Source organism: Equus przewalskii, chromosome 4 (assembly GCF_037783145.1).
Source record: "Equus przewalskii isolate Varuska chromosome 4, EquPr2, whole genome shotgun sequence".
Taxonomy (NCBI): domain Eukaryota; kingdom Metazoa; phylum Chordata; class Mammalia; order Perissodactyla; family Equidae; genus Equus; species Equus przewalskii.
Window position 1 is genome coordinate 5,871,087 of NC_091834.1, and position 23,483 is coordinate 5,894,569.

At 49.8% G+C, this 23,483-nt stretch overlaps 1 protein-coding gene across 13 annotated transcripts in view; it reads right to left on the reverse strand.

Annotated features, from left to right (window-relative positions):
• ATXN7L1 (ataxin 7 like 1) overlaps positions 1-23,483 on the reverse strand; it is a 221,921-nt gene that overhangs the window by 14,770 nt on the left and 183,668 nt on the right. For all 13 annotated transcript variants that reach the window (XM_070617140.1, XM_008541656.2, XM_070617143.1 and 10 more), the window contains 4 exons: positions 15,414-15,697; positions 12,392-12,474; positions 11,281-11,537; positions 2,142-2,334 (listed from right to left, as the gene is read on the reverse strand). In XM_070617140.1, coding sequence (XP_070473241.1) covers positions 2,142-2,334; positions 11,281-11,537; positions 12,392-12,474; positions 15,414-15,697 — 817 coding nt within the window. The remainder of the gene's footprint in view (positions 1-2,141; positions 2,335-11,280; positions 11,538-12,391; positions 12,475-15,413; positions 15,698-23,483) is intronic.

Here is a 23,483-nt window from a genome sequence, read left to right on the forward strand (position 1 = left end):
CCAGCGGCATGTGGGAACTTCTCCAGCTCTAGACATCTTTTCTTCCTTCTTCCAGTTGCTAAAGACATCCTGAACGAGTGTTCATTACAAAAAATGACAAGGTAGCCATTGGCCATGAGAGAAAGGACAAACTAAGGAAAGCAATGCATGGCCTTTCCATTGAAATCAGCAGGACGTGAAGGGCACACGAGTCCGCCATGCCCAGAGTTGAGCCTGTTGACAACCATCTTGATGTGCTCCAGACTCTGGCCTCCTGGTAGAGCCCGGTCTCACTTTCAGACTTGGAAGCTGGGGGCCCCTTCTTGTCTTTGCTACCTGTGTCTCTAATTCAACATAGATGTGAGTCTACATGCCCCGAGAGGCTCCTGTCCTCGGTCGCATATTATGCTCTTGGCAGAGCTGTAGATCCTTACTGTATTGGCCACTGTGGCCAACCCTACTGGGTGCCAATCTCATCAACTGCCATCTGACATCCACTTCTCCTTGTCTTTTCCTTGCTAACAAAACCACACTTTAGTCTGATATCTAACACGAAGCGGTGAGCAAGGAAGGCGAGTCTCCTCTCAGAACCTTGAGGTGACTCATGGCTGATTTCATCCTGTATCACTCAATCCCATCCTTCTCTGCCACCAACTGGCTTAGGGGTGGGGGTGGGCACATGTCCCATTTCTGGTAGATGTAAGGGGAAGTCTGCTGGGGGGACTCATAGGAAGATTTTCTTCCCTGAAAAATGATATATGATAGGGGCCTAGTGGTCAAGTTAGGTGCCCTCCGCTTCAGCGGCCTGGGTTCGGTTCCTGGGCGCGGACCTACATCGCTGTCAGTGGTCCTGCTGTGGTGGTGACCCACATACAAAATAGAGGAAGATTGGCACAGATGTTAAAAAAAAGAAATGATATAAGATAGCATCTTAGAAGACTCCCCTTGTGTTTGTCCTTTCTACCCTTCGTAGAATGCTGCTGGGTGAGGACGTGCTATTACAGCTGCAGCAGATGCATGGAGACTGTGCAGGAAAGCGGGTCACAGAGGATCTCCCCCCGCAATGACACTGTGGAGATGCCGAACCAAGCTCGGGACCAACTACCTCTAGACTTCTTGTGACGTGAGATCATTAAACGACCGTAGCGCATACACTGTATGCATTGAGTTTTCTATGACTGGCAGTCAAAGGCATTCCTAATTGTCCCGTTTTCTGTCCTAGTCAAGAGGCAGAGTCTCAGGCTGTTGGTGAGCCACAGGTCACCGTCATCCCCAGAAACAGGAAGTGAATTTGGCTTTCATTCACCGGGCCGACAGAAGGGAGGGGGGACTCGCTCTGTCTTGCTGCAGGACTGATTCACCTACATAGTCCGTGAGATCTAGGGATGGGAAAAACCAACCTTGCAGGGCTCAAGCTGGGACCAGAGCAAACCGGCCGTGGGGTCCCATGTTCCCGGCCCCCCGGAATGCAGCTCTGTGATGGCAGACCAGGCATTCCCTTCTTAAGCGCTTGCAGGGCAAACATAAGCCTCCAGCTCATGCCTCCTTTATTTCCCACCTCAATCTCAATGACCTTCTGAACTGTTAAAGTGGACTCTTTCAAGAAATTGGGAAGAAACTGACCTTTTGGTTAATCAGCAATCATGCTGACATAAAACATTTCCTCCTTTCCTCAACACACACACACGCTCAGTTCTGGTGCCATATGGTCACACTTACTAATAACAATGAAACTCAGAATCAACACGGGAGACAACCAGCTAGGGCTGGCACCTGGCACACTGCAGACAGACGGCTTCCAAAGCAGGTGAGCTTAGACTAACTCTTGAAATCAGAGGCTCCATCTTTAGCCAGGCAAGGCTGGAAGGTCAGCCCCCCAGTGTACTTACATAAACACCATTTCTCAGGCATGATCGCTTCAGGGTGGCCCACAAATACTCAGGTGTTTAAAGGATTATAATCAGCTGGGAGCCCTTTCCTTTCCTTCTTGATTTTCAAGGATATTTCTAAGGCAACCATTCAACCGCAGGGGAAGCCTTTTCGTAAGACACTGTCCCGGCGGCCTCTCCTTAGGAAAGCGTGCCGTCTGACATGATCAGCTAAACGCCCGCAAAGCACAGGGGAAAAAAAAAATCCATGGATGGAAACAGAAGGTGACCTACTGCAAGAGGTCTGGGGTGGTGGGTGGAGAAATGACAGTCTAACTTCTCCGATTCGTCGGCACCGTCCATCTCCCCTTCATCACTTGACAGTCGGCTGGCGAGGTCACCTCCAACTGGGGGCAGAGGGGGCTCCGGAGTGTAGCCGCTGTGATTTGAAGACGTGCTGCTGCTTATGCTATTTGCAGATGATGGTCTGAGGGCAAGAGAGAACAAATAGAATAAACTTCTCGGAGGTAACAAGACCCACCCAGTTTAACGGAGCTCAGAAGACAGACCAATTATCCCACCACATCCAGGAAGGCAGGCCAATGGCAAATTTGCACAAGGGAAAAATCCAGCTTGAGAGGGTCGGTAAACCGGCTCTCTACAGTGATCCAGTGGGGCCGAGGCTCGGCCCTGGGTGAATTCGGGCACCAGGGACGACTCCAATGGTGTAAGCAGAGTATAAAACACAGCAATGCGACAGAGAGGCAATTTAACTTAAAACTAGTCTTCCACGAATTCAGTTACAACTCTTCATCCATTTGCATGTAAGTAATTTGTACTTCCACATAACTGCTTCTCTTTGAAAGCGGAACCTGACAGGAAGATCAACCAGGTAAGCAAGTCCAAACCAATTAACAAAATCTCAGGGAGGACGAAGACAGCCCTAGAAATACCTTTTTTGCTACCATACTATGGCTTTACGAAATTGTTATCATACTGGTGTGAAAAAAGATTTTGTCCCAGGGATGGGGCCACAAGTCTCTCACCCCACAGACCCGCCTAGTTCTTAATATCAAGTTGCAAGTAGTTTAATTGTATCTCCCGAGAATGACTGTTTCCATTTGATTTTTGACAAGCCACTAGACCCATGGGGTGGCTGGGTTGGCTCACAGTAGGTGTTGAAGAAATATGTTTCTCAGTGAAGGAATGAATGAATTCCACGTGTGTAAACAACCCAAGAGATCTCATCTCAGTTACGGCTAAGCTCGTAGAAAAGCAACGTCACGCCAGCAGGTAGCACCACATGCTTCCGCAGAAAAAAACAAGGCAAAACCAAAACCAAAACCAAAACCTCCACAGCAGTAGAAGAGTTGGAAGAGCAACCATCAAAGTTAGATGGTAGTCGTTTTCAACTGCTTCTCCACTTTCTTCAGGCGATTGACCAGGGAGAAAGACAGGGAGAAGAAGTTTTGGAGAAAAAATATCGAGATTCTTTTCCAAAAAATTTTTTTTCTCCTTTAGCTTTGAAAGCTGCCCCTTCAAATCACACGAAGCTGCACTGTGGATTTGCCTCCCTTCTCTCTCATTTTCACCTTGGATTCTTTGTTGCTTTGAAATCTTTCTAGGTCTCAAATACCTGAGTTCACACCAGAACCCCAAAGCACAGCCACGTTAAAACAAAGCCTCAAAGGTGGAAACCACTCGAATGTCTATCGATAGACGAATGGATAAACAAAGTATGGTATATCCATACAATGGAATATTAGTCAAGTCTTAAAGAGGAATGAAATTCTGACACACGCTGCAGCAGGGGTGAACCTTGAAGACATTATGCTGAGTGAAATAAGCCAGTGACAGAGGACATTCCATGTACATGAGGTACCTAGAAGAGTCAAATTCATAGACAGAAGGTAGAACAGTGGTTACAGGGCTGGGGGATGGGGAATGGGGATTAGTGTTTAACGTCTGGTACAGAGTTTCGGTTGGGGATGACGAAAAAGTTCTGGAGGTGGATGGTGGTGACGCTTGCACCACAGTGTGAATGTACTTAACGCCACTGACCTGCACACTTAGAAATGGTGCAAATGGTAAATTTTATATATTTTACCACAATAAAAAAACCCACAAAAAACCAAAAACAAAGCCAGAGGTAGTTTTACAGTGTTACTACAAGAACTTTGTGGGTATGAGAATTTATTACTGACTATCACTTTCCCACCCCTATAAAAACAAAGATACCATTCACTCTGCATGTTAAAGGTCTACAGTCCAGAGGACACATCTCCCCAGGTACCTACTCTCCTCTATCAGTTGGGGCAACAGCACCATTGCCTGTTTACAGCAAAGCCCCAAAGAGCAAAACCATTTTGATAACGCTGGAACACATAAAGAAAGAAAACAGCGCTCATAATCCTGCCACTCAGGATCAAGTGCTATTACCATTTTGATTTACATCCTTCCAGACTCTCTACTGTGCACACACAGGCACATGCATTTTTAAGCAACAACTGAGTCACACTTACATACTATTTTGAGACATGCTTTTTTTTTTTAACCTAGTGACGTTGTAGAAATCTTCTCATGTATAGAACTATATCACCATTTTTAATATTCCCCAGTATTCCATAGTATGCATATATCACAATTTACTAGTCTACTGATGGATGTTTAGCTTGTTTCCAAACTTTCTGGTAGGCTCTTTTTGAAGCCCCCCTCCCTGCCCCCCCACCCCCAATGATAGGACCTCCTCATCCTGCAGGAGATAAAAGTGAGCTGGATTTTGCGAAGTGTGATAATAGCATCATGGTTACATAGGGAAATAGCTTTGCTTTTTAAAGATGCATTTGGAAATGTTGAGAGGTGAAAGGCTATGACACCTGCAATTTACTTTGAAGGAATATTATCAAAAAATGTAGATGAAGTAAATATAACTGCAAAATACTAATATTGCAACCGTTGAAACTAGGCATGCAGGTGCTCATTATATTATTCTCTCTACTTTTCTGTAGATGGGAAAAATTCCGTAATAAAAAGTAGAAAAAGAAAAAGAAAAAGTGAGCCAGTAGTACAGGTATGTGTAATAAGGTGGTAAGGGACTTCCTGTTAAATGTGGCAGACTCATCGAACACACTTATCTCCTCTCCCTCCCCAAATCCTGCTAAACGCACACGAAAGGCATAAAAAAGGCATTATTCCTGAACAACAGCGACGTCAGCAGAAATGTGGTGGCAGTTACAGTGAGGACTTCCCAGCCTCCACTTCAACCCTAAACCAATGACAGGAATCTCATTGATCTCGCTAATGATTGGTTCGGAAAAGGGCATGGGAAATAAAAGAAAATATCTATTTTTTGCGTGAGGGGGCTTTTGCAAAGATTTTTCTCATTTTAAAAAGAGACACATGGAAAAGGTGGTCTGCATCTTCATCTGGACCTTGTTTTATCTGGATGTGCCTGGAAATGCTGCAGCCACCTTGCTGGAGACGGAAGGTGAAGCCAGAAGACCGCAGAGGGCGGAATAAAAGAAGAGCCAAGTCCTGGTCTTTGGGAACTGGTGCCCTTTCACCTCTGGACTTCTTGTCACATGTGATAAGAAGTTTCCTAATTATTTAAGCGTTTAGTAAGACTAGGTTTTCTGAAGCATCTCAATTGATGGGCGTGTGAACAAGAGATTTTAACGTATTTTTAGAAGACAGAACGTGGCTGGAGAAGTGTTAACTGACGGGGAGAGAGCTGACCTGCCACAGAAGCTCTGAGGAGTAGGGCACCTGGAGCTACCCAGAGCTGCGAAAGTTACGGGTGAGGTGAGAACTCAACACAGTGGGAGAGTTGAAAGTCTTCAGGTCACCCCTACCTCACACAGCCAGGCGACTCACCTCGGCCCTGCCAGGCCCACCCCCCCACTCAACTCTCCAACAAGAGAACAAAGGTTCACTCTCCAGAGAAATTGAACGGGAGGGACCCTAGGCCTGGGGCCACCAGGCTCAGCAGATCAGGAGTGAGGCACAGGGCTGGAAAGAGGGTGCCTGTGGGCCATCCCTAGTCAGACCTTTAGTCCGCGCTCCCAGAAGGCCTACTGCCAGGCACAGCACCAGGCAGGATGCTTCCCCTGAGAGAGCGAATGGCCCCAGAGACAAGGCTTCCGGACCTTGCCTTTGGGAATCCTCCAGCAAAAGGCTGCCTGGTGACCCGATGACAGTCCACACAGACTCCCAACCAGCCCGTTAGAGCATCGCTTCTGAATATGAATGGTTAGGGATCACCAAACACTCCTGGAGCATCTCCAACGTGAGACTGACCGATCAAACATCAAAGGTGCGAACACAGACATGAAACAAATCTGGAGGAAGTGAAGACAATACAGGAAAGAGGAAAAACTCATAAACCTATCTTCAAAGACATTAGAACAGTATTACTGCTGCAAAATGATAGCATCTCATTGGAAATAAAAGAAGCAATCAGCTAAAAAGAACTAGATCCTAAAAATTAAAAAAGTGAAACATAAATTGATTATTTAATATACAGCTTTATTCTTTTTGAGGAAGATTAGCCCTAAGTTAACATCCACCGCCAATCCCTTTTTTTTTTTTTTTTGCTGAGGAATATTGGCCCTGAGCTATCATCCATGCCATCTTCCTCCACTTTATATGTGGGACGCCTGCCACAGAATGGCTTGATAAGCAGTGTGTAGGTCGCACCTGGGATCTGAACCGGTGAACCCCGGGCCGCCGAAGCACAGTGTGCGACTTAACTGCTGCACCACCAGGCTGGCCCCATAATACACACTTTTGAAGGTAAACTAAAAGAAAATCTTTTAGAAAGTAGAATAAGAGATTAAGAGAGACAACAGGAGAAAAGAGATAAGAAAATGAAAGATCAGAGCAAAGGTCTAACGTCAACTAACGGGAGGTCAAGAAAGAGAGAATAGAGAAAATAGTGGGGAGAAAATTATCCAAGACGTAACATAGGAAAATACCCCAGAAACAATCCCAGATTAAAAGGATCTACTGAGTACCCAGTACAGCGAGTAAAAAAAGACCCACATCAGGGCTGGCCCCGTGGCCGAGTGGTTAAGTTTGTGCACTCCGCTGCGGTGGCCCAGGGTTTCACCAGTTTGGATCCTGGGCGCAGACATGGAACCACTCATCAAGCCACGCTGAGGCGGTGTCCCACATGCCACAACTAGAAGGACCCACAACTAAAAATACACAACTAAGTACCGGGGGGCTTTGGGGAGAAAAAGGAAAAATAAAAATCTTTTAAAAAAAAAAACACCTACAACAAGAGTGATGCCTGTGAAATTTCAGAGCCCCAGGCTTCAGAGACAAAAAGTGGTCACGGGCAAAGAAATGGGAATCAGGATGAATGATACCAAACTTCTCGATAAAAACTTTTGATGCTAGAAGCCAATGGAAAAATGTCTTCAAAATTCTGTAGGGAAATGATTTTCAACCCAGTTATACACTCAGGGAGATTACTGATGAAGTCATGAGGGTAGAACAAAAACATTTTCAGGACTATAGGGATTCTAAAAATGGAGCTCCCATGCACCTCTTCACAGGAAGCTAATGGAGGAGGCGCTCCATCAAAAGAAAGGAGGAAACCACGGGAGGAAGGCCTGAGATCCAGAATCAGGCGCTCCCGCACAGAGTGATGAGAGTCCCAGGAAGGCAAGAACCGCTTTTTCTCTCCTAAGTCTTTTAGTACTATCTGATTTTTGAATTATGTGCCTGTATTACTTTGATTAAAAAGATGGAGTTTAATTAAGGAAAAAAAACTGGTTGAAACACTCAACAGTAAGTTCCAGTTGCCAGATAAAAGAGAGGAGATGCGGAGAGGAGAATCCTGGAGGGTAACGCTGAGCGTGGAAACCGTGTGCTCCAGAGCAGACCGGTGTCGAGAGCAAAGGCAGGAGTGAGCAACGGTGTGCACACCAAGAAGGAGGAGCTCTGACTCTTCTCCTTTTCAGGCTTGTCTCACTCAGCATGTATGCACCTCCAGGCGATGATGGAGTGGTGGATGTTTCAAGACCTTCCAGGAGTGTGCTGGAAATAGCCTGTGTCTCGGAAAGAACAAGGCTTGGCGAGGAGTGGTGGGGAGTGGGGCGACTAGTCATGAGAAAGTGTTGCAAAAGCCACTCAGGTTTCTTAAGCGGCCATCCACCCTCTCCCCCTCAACATGACATCCCTCCTCCCCTCTTGACTTACCAGTCTGGACAATGCCTGTGAGGAGGGTCCCTGTCCAGTTCCACTCCAAAGAAACTTAGAAAGTCCCCACCCTCATCACTTTGAGGGAGCACGGGCATCAGTCCTCTGAGCAAAGAGGGCGCAGGCAAGTGACCTGAACCAAGCCCCCACAATATGGCCAGGCATGTCATGTATATTTTCTCATCCGAGTTACCCACTGCCGTAGGTGCGTGTGACTATTTGTTATCAACACTTCTCAGATGAGGAAATTGGTTGCAAAGCTAATAAGAGGTGGAAATGAGACTTGACTCTGTCTGCTTGAGTCCAAAGCCTCCCTCATTGTGGAAGGGATGGAGAAAAAGACAAACGTAAGGCAAGGAGAGAAATGCTTTGCCGTTTGGCAATGACACCATCCTAATGAGTCATGAGCGGAAGTTGCTTTCACTCCAGGTTCATCTCTGCCCTTTCTCAGGGATCTGGGACCTTCCGCCTCTCTCCCTGCTGCCCTTGTCAGTCTAAGATTCAATGGGTTTTACCATTTTATACTTTAAGATGAGACGTGTGAGCGTCTCCAAGACAGAGAGAACGTGCGCAGAGCCTGGCTTCTCAGAGCCGGGCTCCATCCTCTGCCCCCTTCTTCCTTTCCAACGAGTCCTGAAGGGCTGGGCTGCTCATCCACAGCCCTTGGGCACTTTGGGGCAACTAATGCGTCCTCTTAGAGTTTGGGGCAAAGAAACAGAGCACATGGGCATGTTAATTAAGGGCCCCCAAGTTGGGGGACAGAGGCCAGGAGGCGGGGCAAATGGAAATCAGGCAGCACTGTTATCTTCATCTACTCGCACTGCTGCCCACCAAACACCACCACCACTTACCACCAGCTGCCGTTAAGTGCTGGTCATGAGCTTGGTACTCTATCTCACTTAATTTGTCTCAGCTCCCTTTTACAGATGGGCAGCTTGAGGCCAGAGAAGCTAAGAAACATGACCGTGCTCCTCCAGTTCTTTAGCATGGAGCTGAGATGTGCGCTTCCAGTCCCGTCCCAGCCCTTGTTACCTAACTTTTAACGTTTCCAACTCTCCACCCAAGTTCCTTTTTCAGGAACCCCTGACAAGAATGGGCTGCAATTTAAGAACATGAGAATGGAAAGATTTTCAAGATTACCAAAACGATATGTAAGAAATAAATTCACACATGTTAGCATCTCCTACAAAAGGAATTCACGATTGGGAAGGGATTAAGATAATTCCATTCACGTGATAATTTTTTGCCAATTATAGATGATTAGTGATTGACATACCTATTATATATATGATTAATATGAGGAAAATAAATGTTGTTTTAAGTTTTACGTGAGTACATTGTTTTGATCACGCTTTTTCAGTCTCTGATGGCACGGGGTCTCCTCCTAATCTAAAGCAAGTGGAAGAGGATGCTATTCCCCGCTAACACTGAAACAGCTCACCCTGGAGTTTTCTGGTGCCTGTGTCAACCTTGATAAGCATCCTCAAAAATGATTCTGTCACCAACACTTGTAATGTGCTCCTCTTTGCCTCCCCCTCCTCTCAGGGACCTCCTTCTTGCTGACCGACCTCGCTCGCTCTCCTTCTTTCTCTTCCCTAAGAGAACTGGCTGTCCCCTGGCTCCTCTGTTAAGCTGGGTACCACTGCTCGGGGGAGAAGCGCCCCAACAGTCACAATCGATGGAGAAATGTATCATAAAGGAGGATTTTCAAACTGGGTTCCCTGGAGTCCTTGGGGAGTTTGAGGCGATCCCTAGGACGGGCCAGGGGACAGTGGGCTCTGCGTACATGTGTGCCGAAAGCAGGGCTGAGCTGGCTGCAGGTGGAGGCAGGTCTGCCTGTATATTGGGTACCATGTAAGGTTTTGTGAAATCACAAGTTCTACAGCCACAGAGAAGTCTGGAAGAGAACCGTCTCCTCAACTCTACAGCAAGGGGAATATCCTTCCCCGACATCTGGCATTACAGTGAGAAGTAATTATAAAACGATCTTGCACAATGAGGGGCGGCGTGTAAGTGATGACAACAACACGACAGTGGTTATGGTGATGGAAATGTGTGTGGGTGGCGGGTCCACCTGACCACGTCCTCCTGAAGCCTGAAGCAGAGGTTGGCGGTTCCGACGGAGGGACTGTGGCTGTCACACTGGGTCAGGCTTGCACCAAGGTGGAAGGCATGGGGTGAGGACCTGGGAGCTCGGGAATCACCGCCGTCAAATATTTGCTTTTGCTTCAGAAATCAACTGCTTCCCCTTCTTTTATAACTGTGTCCTCTGGATGCCTACTGCTGACTGGACCCTTTGAGACGCTCACCGTCTGCAGTAAAAATCATCAGATAAAGCCACTATCTGCACTTCTCATGTTGTATTATTAATGTTCCCTTTGTAGAAAGTTATGGATATTTGAGTCTTATCTTCTAAACCCTAAGTTCTTGAAAAGCAGGCTCTCGTTTCATTGATCTCCATACCCCTGCCTGGGACTACCTTGTTTATGCTCGATAAATATTTTTGAACGAAGGATCCCCTATCCTATGACCCGGAAATCGTCTACTGCTCAATCCAGCACTCCACTGCCCAACAAAACAGACATTTGGACTTTAAATCGCTCTTTATCCAAATGGGTTTTAACTCTGTTCTCTGTTCTTTCCTTTCTGTCCAGGACAACCAAATGAAACCCCGGACAGGCGGCTTGGCTGTCCTGGTGTGGAGGGAAATGTAAGGACTCTCTCATGCCAATTTTCCCTTCAACCTCATCATCAGACAGTTGCGGAAAAAATTCACGAAACATTGGGGCGAACGGGTGCCTAAGGTGTGCGGACGACCCGCCCACCAGGGTTTCCGCACTCTCAGCTCCGGGAACTGTCAACCAATCTAAAACCCCAGGCAGCCAGGCAGTTGCCTGGTGGCTGATATGTCATCCTCCCAGCTACTGATTTCCAGCTTACTCCTGCTCTATAAAAAGGCACAAGTCTGACAGAGGTCTGCTGTGAAAGATGATGATGACGATGACGACAGTGATGATGAGAATGATGACAGCGGGAAAACCCACTGAAGACTGTGTGGCAGGCACTGGGCTGAACCTCTTAAGCTCAGTATCTCATTTCAACTGCACAACCACCCTATGAGGCAGGACCGTCACAGCTTCCATTTAACGAGTGAACAGACCACGCACGACCCAGCAAGGCAGTCACTTGACCAAGGACTCAGGGCTTCTATCGTCAAGGTGGGACTTACCTGGGAAGCACAGAGTTAGGTGGCCTGGATTTTGCAGGGGATGCGACTTTAGGTTCTGGTCCAGAGCTCCCTGAAGGTCCTGGCAGGGAGTCCGGAGCCGGCCCGGACTGGTTTGGAAGTACTTCCCTTGCTGAAGCCAGGAGATGCTCTTTATCTTTAACTTCTTTTTCCCGAGACTTGGCTTTGTGTTCTGCCAGAAGGAGGTCAAATTGCTTTTTCCGGCCCGGGACTGCCCTCCGATGGCTTAGCGAGTGTGTCTAAGGAGAAGAGAGATGAAAAGCACAGCCTCTTTGATCAGCACATAAACCTGCTTCCCCGGGCCCTCCATTTCAGAAACAGCAATTCATGAGAATTTAGAGGTGCTTGAAAAGTCAACTTCAAGGCAACAGCTCCTGGTCTGTGGCTGGGAAGAGGCAGAGACCACACAAACGCAACCATGCCCTACACTCCTGGCGGTCAGAAGCCGAAGCTTCCTCCAGAAAATGGCATAAGATGACCAGCTTCAGCGCAGAACCCGCGAGAACCTCTCTGAGGAAAGGCGACCGTGTGGGAGGGCCAGAGTTAATCCAGGTGCAGGTGGGAGCTTGCTGTGGCCCAGACACACAGAGCCACCGAGCGGAGAGGGCCACAGCCCCGATCCCAAGAAGCGCTAGCAGTTCTGCATGAAATATGGGGCTGGGGGCTGCCCGATGGCGGCCACCTTGGGTCAGCTGTGCCCCGGCCACACCGGCGTGGCCAGATCAGGGGCGCGCAGACCGTCCTCCCCTCCAGGGCCGCCTTTCTGGGCGCTGCCGCGCGCCGCCGCTCCTGCATACATTAAAACGTAGCAGGGTTTAGAACCGCCCGTGAGTGCCTATAAATACAATTTACTGTCTGGCCTCACAAGGAACAGGGGAAGCCTATTTTTTTTTTTTTTTTCCTTCTTAAAAAGCCAGCCAGCTTGAGGCAGGCACTCTGCTACCATGGAAGAGAAGAAAGCATTTCCCTTACAAAGAACAGCTGGGGGTCATGTCGAGGTTCCACACCCTGCCGTGTGCAGAGAGTGGCATGCAAACATTTCGACAAAGGCCCCAGCGAGAGCAGGAAGTATTTTTTACGGAAAGAGAAATACCTTGCAGGTGAGGGATCTTGTGCAAGGTTTCTTTGTCTCGGGATCCAACACTCCACAGTGTTTATTTGGGTCAAATTCTCTCTCTGGTTTAAGAAACAAACAAAAAATATAAGAAAAAAAGGAGACTAAAGAGGATTTGGCATTAAGACTACATTTAAAAAAAAATGCACATTTGCACCAACAAGTGAGACATTGTCAGGCAATCTGTTTTTTTTTTTTTTTTTTTCCCCCAACCGGCTGCTAAAATGCTTCAAGAACCGCTCAGGGGAAAATGGCGCTCCCCTCTGAACCCCGAGTTCCCAGGTGCAGCCTCAGGGGGATGTGAAGGCAGCACCAGACTCAGGGGAGAGGGTGGGGCGGGCAAGGAGCTGCGCAGCTCACACCCCATTTCACTGGAAGCCGTGCCCCCCCCCAAGGACTTGGCGCTCTGGGCAAAGCTGGCTGCAGACCAGGCAGAGCCACCTGAGGCCCGGGGGCCACTTCTTCCTGGGCAGATCCAAGAATACATGGCCCCCTCCCCCACCCAGCCTTCCTGCTTGTTTGAGCCATTTAAGTGGGAGGTGTCTGTGTGACCTGCCTCGCTTGGGCTCTCCAAAGTCCTCAGCACAAGGCTTTCCACACAGTGGACCAGAAAAGTCCTTTAGCTGATTCAGGAACATCTTCGCGGTGTCACAGGCAGGGGCAGGGGCAGGAGCGTCTGAACTTGAAGGTGCATGCAGGGCAGGGCCTGCTGGTCTCACAGCTCGCTCTGCCCCCAGCACGGGGCCTGTGGCTCCAAGTGGGAATGAGGCCGGGCGAGCTGGCCCCTGGGGATGAGGGAGGGATGCACAGAGGCCAGGCCTTCCCAGCTCTTGCCTGCCCGCTGGGCTGCCGATGGCTCGTGCTGAGGTTACTTCTAAGGAACCCGTTCTTTTTATGCCTATTTCGGATCCTTCCGGATTACAAAAATGCTCTCGTCCCCTGGAAAATGAAGGGACACGAGGCAATCTCTCAAGGATCCTTTAGGCTTTAAAGTGCCACCTGTCAGATGGCCCGTGTGGCTTCTGGAAGGTACCCAGCCAACACCTGAATCCTGCAGGGTGGGAAGGCTCTTCTGGGCATTCAAGGAGATCAGCAGCAGTGCTGGTGTGTGGGTGGGTGGGGGGTGCACACCAATTCGCTGAAAAGTCTCCATGAGAGGTTCGAATGGCTGCAAACTGAAAAGAGGTTACCTAGCCTGCAAAACTGTCTGAAATTGGTGGAGTAAACTCTGAGTGTAATAAATGAACGTGTCCTATTTTTAAAAGACGGTTTGGGGGTCGTGGGGTGTTTGCAACGGCGGCAATGATGCCATGGGCAATAAAACCATTCTTACATCCAGGACAGAGTCCCGGGTTGGCTGTCCAAATGCCTCCTACCCCTTGTTCTGGCTTTTGCCTTCTTTTTTTTTTTAGCTTCACCTTTAAGACTAGAAAACGGCCAGGCCTGGAGATGCCCGTTTCCTATGTGCCTCTCTGCCCACTGCGGAGGGCAGGGGTGCTAGGCCCCGGGCTACCTGGCATGCACTTCTTTCCCTGGGGCCTGTCAGAGTCAGACCTGTGCCCAGAGCCACCCCAGAACTCATGCTGGGCTGGAACTGAGCAGGTTGTTTGGCTGGGGGTAGGAGCTGGCTGCCAAATGTGGAAGCGAGAGAGAAACAAGCAAAGACCCAATGAGACAAAACAACCAACAAAATGCAAAACCAACAAACAGCAAAAAAAAAAACCCCAAACCCAAACGACTTCAGATTGGGGTGCAGGCTGGAAGCCATGGTCATGTGCTTCTGCCACAATGAGGAAACACACCCTCTGGACACTGTGCCCAGCCAGGCCTACTGGTTTTTCCAAGGATGCTGCCACCCACCTCTGCAGAACGCTACTGAACTTTCCAGTCAGGAGGAGAGCCAGGAGCTGGGGGCTCCTGTCCACACCCTGCAGCCCCAAACGCTCAAGGAGAGCACCAACTGGGCGAATAGTACATGGGGAGACTTTTAGGGCAAGATGCCTGTGTCTTTTGATTGCTTTGGGCCTGAGGTACTCTTTAGATATAATATTTTACAAAGCTACAGAAGTAAGATAGAAAAACTGAAATACAGATAAACACGAAGTAGAACATAAAAACGACCCACCATTCTCGGGGTGCTTAAGAATTATGTGCATACCAGAGGACGTAGTTTCTCTCTCACAGGGTGCCTCTCTCTGTATTGTCTTTTTTCTGGTCAACATTTGATAACTCCCCATGGTGTGTGAAGAAGGTACAAAGTTTATAGCTTTTCTCGGTCTTTTGGAGAGAGCAGAACTGCCAGATTGAGTTCTACGACAAATCCAAAGCAAATATCATCCACATGGGGGCCCCGAAGGGCAACCACCGCCTCAAAGACTGGCCATGTGCTTCTTGCTGGGCACCCCGAGTGCCCATTCAGACAACCAAGAAGCAGATCCGAGAGGGACCCCTCCACACCCCCTCTGCTGTGCCAGGCCAAGCCTTCCTGGATGGGATTTCCAACCTGAGTGTGTCGGAGAGGCAGCTGTAGCCCCAGATCACAGAGTCAACCTGGAAACCAAGTAGACCAAGGAGAGAGTGGGGCAGACGGCACTGATGGCACTGTCCCCAGCCTGCCCGGAGCCGCTGCGCGACATCACTGTGGGTTGTCCAACTTCACGGCAGTGAAGTTTCCACAGAACCCAGGGGCAGTTCATTCTGTCTGCATAAGACCCTCGGGATCCACAGGTCCTTGTGGTCGGCACAGAGCATCCTGCCTCCTGAGCCACGAGGCTGACTCTCGCTAAGCACTGAGCCAAGCCAGAGACCCCATCTGGCCCGGGAATAAGAGACCCAGTTCTTCCTTGCATTTTAGGTGGGGGGTCCTGTTTGCAGGTAAACTCTGTGTTCCCTTAAAATGAAACAGACCGGCTTAATTCTAAGAACACATCACTCCTTGGTTAGGGATGTGACTTGGTTTCACTCTAACCATGAGCCAGACTCTAAGGACACAGACACGTACCTGAAACTCTCCTGTAAGGCTTGTTGTTGTTTTTGGTGCCATTTTGGTGTTTCTTGTCTATTGTGGCGGATAGAATTCCTTTGCCATTTAAGATCTTCTCTGGGGAAGGTGGCACTGACTTGGACATCAAGACCGCCTTAATTAAAGGTGGGGTAGAGATGGCAGAGGATGAAGTGGAGTAGCACGTGACCGCAGCAGTGGTTGCAGAGTTCATTTTGACATTGGCACCATCTGCCTTCACTAGGTTAGGAATTTTCTCTAAACTGACTACAGGAACCGGAACGCTGAAAAAGAAAGGAACACACACAATTGCCTTCTTTGACACGTCTGGCGCGCTGAGAAGCAATACCTGCTCATCGTCATCAGGATCCTTCCTTATCACTTATTTATATTCCTCCTATAAGCGAGCAGCATGATTCCAGTTTTGATGGGAGGGAAATCTGTGCCTTGGAAAGGACCAGCAGGGAATGAGTGGCTGGCACAGGGCCAGGGATGGCATCAAAGCTGACTGATTACCTCCCGTACCGGTTGCCCCCATAGATCCTGCAGCTCCCCCCTTCTCGGTCCCTATATGTCACTGCCTCTGAGATGGAACCTTGGGCAGAACAAGGTGCCCACTGTGAAGCTCAGGAAGAGATGCTGTTTGTCCCCTGAAGACGGTGTGCCACTGTGCCACTTGCTGAATCACGCTCCCCCCACAACCCCCCCCATGCTCGGCTGGTCTCCCACCTGGCGGTCGGGCCTGACATCTGCTTAGCTTGGGAGTGCTGACAGGCTCACACCACACAGAGGCATGGCTGCAGGCCAGCGTGCCCCGCCACACGCTGTCGGAGGACTTCTGCATCGCTCTTACATCCTGGGGATGGCTCGGATTGAGTGAGCCGCCATGTAACATTATCTAATATTCCATTTTAGGCAGCTAGTTATGTAAATAGGCAATTCTCAAGGCTGGCAGGTGAGAGGATGAATTTTAAGAAGCCAGAGCACAAAGGTGGATGTTTGCTCTTCAGAATCTGTCACCTTCGCCCCTCTTCCCTGCTATTTCTCCTGTAATGGATACGCATTTGATTTCTGTGCATTTAATGCTGGAGGACCCCGTGTCTGGGGGGCTCTGGAGGACTCTGTCTCGGGGTCTTAAAAGATGAGATGAGGTGAATAAGCTTTGCTTTGATTCCTGAACCAGATTCCCTTTCCTCCTTACAAGAGGGCAGAATGCTAACACTTCAGCCCCCGAGTCATCTCTGAGCTGAGGGTGGAGCCGACTTAGCTATTTGAATGCCAAACGATCTAGAATACGGCTTATATGCCTGCAGACAACGAAGGGCATGAGAGACAGGCTGGTTTTGGCAGAGGAGGAATCTTATTCGTCCACATGGCTGGCTGGCTCTCCTTAAGATTCATTCAGAGATCCTTTCTTTGATCAGTCTGTTCACGAAATTATTTCAGCACCCCCTCAGCCCCTGCTCCTTCTCTGACTTTGAAACAGGATCACAGATGTTATTTATAGGACTTCACCAGTGAGAAGGGCACTCAGCGGTGGAGCAGACTGCCGTGGACCTCACCGACTTGCCCCTGGGGCCACGCACTTTCTTGGCCTGGGGTGAGGGTGGTGTGGGACTTCAGGCCCCAAGGCAGGGAAAACTGGAACGGTGGTTTTAGTAAGACACCAAGTCTTGACAATTCCGTCCTTTGTCAGTGTCCCCATCACTGAGACACAGCTGAACTGCTGCCACTTTCTGTTTAATGGTAATTCTCAAAGCACTCACATATCGCTGAAGAACAGCACACGAAGCCCTTGAAAAGTCAGCACGCTAAGACGCTATAAAGCTATTACCTGGTGAAGTTAGTGCTGCATTTCCAAACGGGCAAAAATGCAAAACCATGGGGTATGGAATCCTTCTAGAATCATTCCTTCACTCAACTTGACAAGACACAAATTGCAGAAATCAGGGTCTCAAAGAGAGATGTGTACACCCAGTTCATAGCAACACTATCCATAATAGCTAAACTGTGGAAGCAGCCCAAGTGTCCAATGATGGATGAATGAATAAACAAAATGTGGTATGTACATACAATGGAATATTATTCAGCCTCAAAAAAGAAGGAATTTCTGACACACAGGTGAATGTTGAGGACAGTATGCTAAGTGAAATAAGCCGGTCACAAAAAAGACAAATACTGCATGATTTCACTTATATGAGGTATGCAGAATGGTCAAGTTCATGGGGACAGAAAGTGGAATGGTGGTTGCCGGGGGTCAGGGACTGGTGAGAAAGGGGAGTTGTTATTTAATGGGTATAGAGTTTCAGTTTTTAAATTTTTTTTTTCTTCTTCTCCCCAAAGCCCCCCAGTACCTAGTTGTATATTCTAGTTGCAGGTCCTTCTGGTTGTGGCATGTGGGACGCCACCTCAGCATGGCCTGATGAGTGCTGCCATGTCCGCACCAGGATCCGAACCAGCGAAACCCCGGGCCGCCAAAGCAGAGCACTTGAACTTAACCACTCAGCCGCGGAGCCGGCCCCCTAGAGTTTCAGTTTTGCCAGATGGAAAGAGTTCTGGAGACCGGTTGCACTGCTGAATTGTATGCTTAAAAATGGTGAAGATGGTAAATTTCGTTACGTGTATTTGACCACAACTAAAAATTAAAAAAAAAAATACACAAACCAAAATAAAACTCCCACAAATTACAAAACTCACACAACTTAAATTATACTTCAGTATCCTGACTTTGAAAATCCATGCTATAAGGGCCTGCTGAAAAAGCTCTTGTTGAGTGTTGGTGTGAACACGCGGACTACTAGCCAGGTGAGAGGCTCCTCAGCGCCCGAGTGGTCCTCTCTGATATCCTTCTTTGTGAAGCCACGTGAGTTCAGGAAAGGAAGTCAGGACTTCAAGCTCCAGAGCCAGCGCCTGTCACGTGAGCCAGATGAGTAAATGGAAGGCCTCCAGCTGTTTTGAGAGAGGCCGTGGGCACGTGCTGAATACTCACGAGCTCAGTGGACAAAGGTAAGATGTTGGGATAGAATAACCCAGAGCAATCATACAAACTGAGCTCACTGTAGAAACCGAGCCAAGTGGTCCTTAAACGCCCACAGTACAGTCTGCTTTTCTCCCCCAAAGTCAACGTCCAGCTCCAACGTGCTCCTTAAGGCAGCACGAGAGCACAGGTGCACCGGGGCCGGCCACTTGGAACAGCACCACTCGACCGATCTCTTCCCAGCTGTGTGGTAGGAACCGCGCTTGAGCCAGGCCAGCTAATGTCTGTGACTGAGCTCCCTAATTGGGAACTTTCTCCCTATATAACGGGTGTGGTCCACTCATCCGCTCTACCGCCAATGCCTCCAGAACTCCAGTGGGGCTTCGATCCCAAAGCCCATAGGCAGGACGCGGAATTGGCGCCCATCAGGAACAAGAAGGAAAGGCCGGTGTACTGTCCTCTGGGACTGAGTTTTCTTGGACGGGAATGGGAGGTATTAGGGAAAAAAAATCCGGTCCAGAATGTTTTGAAGGGTTCCAAAGACCAGGTGAGTCAGTAGGGAGCTGAGCCACCGGATAAACACTCCCGAGGCCAGGTAAGCCGGCCACATCTTGGCAGCGGGAGGCGAAGGGAGACTGGGTGTTTTGGGTGGGCCTCCAAGGGTGTCGTTAGCTGATGGAGAAGGGTGGCAGATGGAGTGAAGGAGGAGGGCCTGGGGCTGCCCCGGGACTGTTTTCTTTGGTGTCCCTTCTCTCGCCCAAAGGTTTTGGGCTTCCCCCTCCAAGGTATCTTGCCTCTGGCCTGAGCTGAGAAGGTAATTCTGCTGGGAGTTAAGAGAAGACAAGGAAGCAGGCAGCTCAGTGATAGCTGGAAGGGTCAACCGTATCCCCAGGGGAAATGAGAGAGAGAGGCGAAAATCACCCCCACCTCACCTCGTCACCCTCATTCCCTGGCATAATGTGGGCCATCGGTCCATTTGAGTATTCAGCCCCCTTTCTTCACTAGTATTGGCAAGGGCTCCACGATCCTAAACTGATGAACAAAGGAGTAAATGATGGTAAGATGGTGCCACACCATTTGGAAAACCAATCCCAGAGATCAATCTTCTGTCAGCAATGAGCTCTGGCCGACATAGAAGCTGGAGAGCCCCGACCCCGGCCTCACTCACACACAGACCCTTGCATCTGCCTACACTCCAGGGATGGGGGCGTGTGGCTCTCTGGAAGCCATCATCTCAGAAGCGTCTTCTGCTTTCTCCCACTGTCCCCTTTCTCACTCCCCTCACTTCCTCTGCCATCACCTCTCCCAGGCAGGACAGTGTCCCAGCCCCGGGCAGTGGACCTTGAATGACAGGTTTAATTTTTTTTTTTTCCATTTGGAAAGAAGCCAAAGGATTCTGTCTCTTGTCTTCATGGTAAGGGCATCTCCCCCCTTTTCTGCGTCTAATCCCAGTGAGTCAAACACCTCCACTTGCAGTTAGGAGCTGGGAGGGGTGGCGAGTGGGCAACACCCACATAACTAAGCAATTTATGATTCTGTCCCTTTAGGTTATAAACAAGCCTGGCAGTTACCCATGAGGTTGGCCAAAGACCCTCAAGTTCCTCCCCTTTCGATCTTAAGGGATGCGCTTACACACTTGCCGAGCCTCACAATTAGTCGCATTTATCAACTCACTGTTATCCTTTCTTTGGAGCAGCATTTGAAAGGGAGAAAGAGGCCCACTCTTCCCCTGCTGCTTTCATAATGCCTGTTTTGTTCGCTTGGGATGAACTCTTTCAAGGAGCCCAGGGCTGCAGCTTGTTCTCCTGCTGTGTCTAATATACGGGGAGTTGTTATCTCCTTGTTATCTCTGCACCTCTGTCTCGGGTCCCGGGAAGGGATCCCGCAGCTGAGAACGATCCTCCCTCATCCTCCTCACTACGCGGGGCAAATGTCTACCTTGCTCCATTTGCGCTGCTTCGGCTGCCCGTCCTCTTCCTGCGTGTTTGGCCTGTCTGCATTTATCTTTCCGGACCAAGGAGGGTCCTCTGGCTTTAAGAAAAATGGTTCTCCTGGCACCAAGCAGATTCCCCTCCTTGCCCACGATGCCTGCAGAAGAGCAGAGGTGGACAATCTTATGGCGCCATTTTGAGGGCCACCAATGGTCGCAGGGCCAGCTGTTCCCCTGCCAGCTATGCTTTCCTGACCGTCATGATTTATTCTTTGATCACCCACAGATACGCCTTAAAAGAATGCTTCAGAAAATCTTTAGGCCGGCGGAAATCAGCGCCAGCCCTGCTCCACTTACCAGCTCGGGGTGAAGATGGATTTGACAGGCAGGAACCTGAAGACATATGGTATTTGTGCTGTGGGTTATGTGTCTGCTGAGAGTTCTCAGCTGTCTGATTTCTTCCCACCAATTCCTTCGACAAAGGCCTGGGTGCCTACTGGCCTGGCACACTTTTGAGGCTCTCTGATTCATTGGCAGATCCTTGAAAGGACCATCTCGCCAGCCTTGTGGCTTCCAAGTGGTGACAGCATTTAAGCATCCCAAGCAAACAGGAATTTACCCTACTTTAAAAGGCCCTCAGAGAAGGAATTCAATTTGGCTCTCTTAGATGCATCCTGGGGGCTGCTATCAGGACATTATTTATATCAAATTTAAATTCTTTAAGTTGAAGAAATACTTGGGACATTCTGAAAGGCTGGGAGTCAGGCAACCACTAAGAATCAGCCTGAATAACAGAGCTACAAAGTCCTACCAGGGTACATCAAACACAGGCGGTGCTATGTAAACCCTGATGAATGAAAAAATGATGTATCTTTTTAAATCTGGAAAAAGATTGGGAAAACTTTCAGAAAGCCAATTTGTAAACACCGTAAGCAAACAGAAAACAGAGTCATCAACCCCATTCACAGAAGGTGGAGGGTGTTGCAAGAGAGTCTAGGCTAACGGTCAGAAACACAGGCTTTGAAATCAGACAAGCCTAGATGCGAATCCTGCCTCTTCTACTGCTGGATGGATTGCAGTGGGAAAGCCATCTGACCTCCCGGGTTTAGGGCCTCAGTGAGCCCCTCAGGACTCCCGTGAATGAGAAACAGGGCGGCTGCCCGGCAGGGGGAGGAGTGCTAGTTTCTGTTCTTCCTTGGCTCCAGGCAGGACGAGAGCCTACGGTGCAAACCCACACGGGCGCACATGGCCGCTCTGCCCAGCCTCTCCCAGGACTTCACCACTCTGGGCCTCAGTTTCCTTATCAGTAAAATGAAGACCAGGATGGATTAAATGAGATAATACGCATAAAGCACTTAGCATAGCGCTGGGAACAAAGTTGGCCCTCAATAAACTGGAGCTAAAACCAAGAGAGGAGAGAGTATCAGGCCATCCCCTCTCCCCACGGACCCTGATGCTTCTGGCGTAGACGACTGGAGAGCAAGTCATCATTGCCAGCAGAAATTTTTGTCCTCTTAGCCTCCTGGTCCCACAGTGGAAGGAGGGATGGACGAGGTGGGAGGAGGCAGGGGCAGAAGGGAGGGAGCGGTGGCCATCCACATTCACCAGAGTGGAGGACCACTTCTGGGGTGTGCAGTGAGGAGGACAAACAGCTGGGTAGGAAGTCTTTCCAGACCCAACGACCCCTTTCCAGGAGCCTCCGGCCCCACTTCCCAATCCCTGGTCTTCCAGGCACCGCTCGAGCTGGGACTAGCGGTAAAGCTCCCACCTGGAGAACACATTCTGGAAGAAGAGAGCAGAAACTCAAGCTTCCTTGCCCACAAACGTGTCTCCTGCAACCCTGAAGTATGTCAGGCAGCGGGCGCCCCTGCTGGCCCTAAGACGCCTGGAAGAACACCTGTACCTGCCCCTTCTAGGCTGCTCTGGGTCCCTGGCAGCAGGAGCCCCCGCAGCCTCTGTCAGGCTCTCCGGCACTTCTGTTAATGAGGGCTTCCCGAGGCAAGGAGCTCAGACCGTGGTCTCCAAGCCCACTGGGACACCCATGGGCACTGACGTCTTGACAGTCTTGGGGAGCCGTAATGCCCGAGACTGGGGGAAAACTGGTAAGCCAGAGAAGAGGGGAAGATAAGAAGGAAGAGCAGAGTGTGGGCACGGGGCGGGGGGTGCACGATGCTGGACAGGCTCTCTGGTGTGCACCGGGGACCGGCTGGCCCGCAGTGGTGCAGACTCGGGCTGTGAGCCAGGAGGGGGTCAAGACAAGCCTAGACCAAACCAGCCACACCTGCTCAGTGTCCTTCCACACAGGGGAACGAGGAGCCTCACAATTAACACGAGTACCAGTGAAACTCACATCAACGCAAACACAGTATCGGGGCCTCGGAGGGCAGATCGGAGACGACAGAGGTCAGAAAGCAAGTGGATTCTGGAGGGAGCAGCTCGTGCAGAGCGGGACAGAGCCCCCAGCGCCCCAGCCCCAGGACAGGCTCTGCTCAGGAGCAGCTAGTGGGAGCACTCCCCTCTGCAGCCACCAGAGGTCATTGGCTCCTGCTGCTGGAGCTGCAAGCTGCCTTGTCGCTGGGCCTGAGCCTCGCCTCCCAGAGCCAGCGCAGCCAAGGCGTTCACTGTCTCCCTCAAGCCCTGGAGCCAACAGCGACCCACGGGGAGAGAAGAGGATTCCTCACAGATCATCCTCCATCCCCTGGCCAGGGAGGCTGGAGCCGAGATGGGTGCTCAGGTCCTCGCCCATTGCTTTCAGGAGGCTTGTTCTGAGCACGCTGGGGATGGAGGAACGGCACAGCATCCCTGGCCGCCTGCCACTGCCCCAGCCTCTGCTGCCCAACTTCCTGCCCAGAGAAACAGCCCAGGGAGCATCCTCCCTCTCAAGTGGCCTAGGAAGGCCTGGGTGTCACTCGTTCTGCTTCTTTCTTCTCTGTATTGGAATCCAGCACCGGGCAGGCAGCCCCGCACCCAAACCACCCCATCCAGAATGCCAAGCGCACCTCGTTTAAACTTTCAAGAGTTTATTCTTCACACTGACCTACAGCAAACTCAGGAAATTCTTTGCTCTAAATTAAATCTACTTTCTGTTTTTCCCAAACTCTGCTAACGACAGCACCATCCAGTTAGAGACCTCGGCCCTTCCCCACGTCCAGGCACTCACACG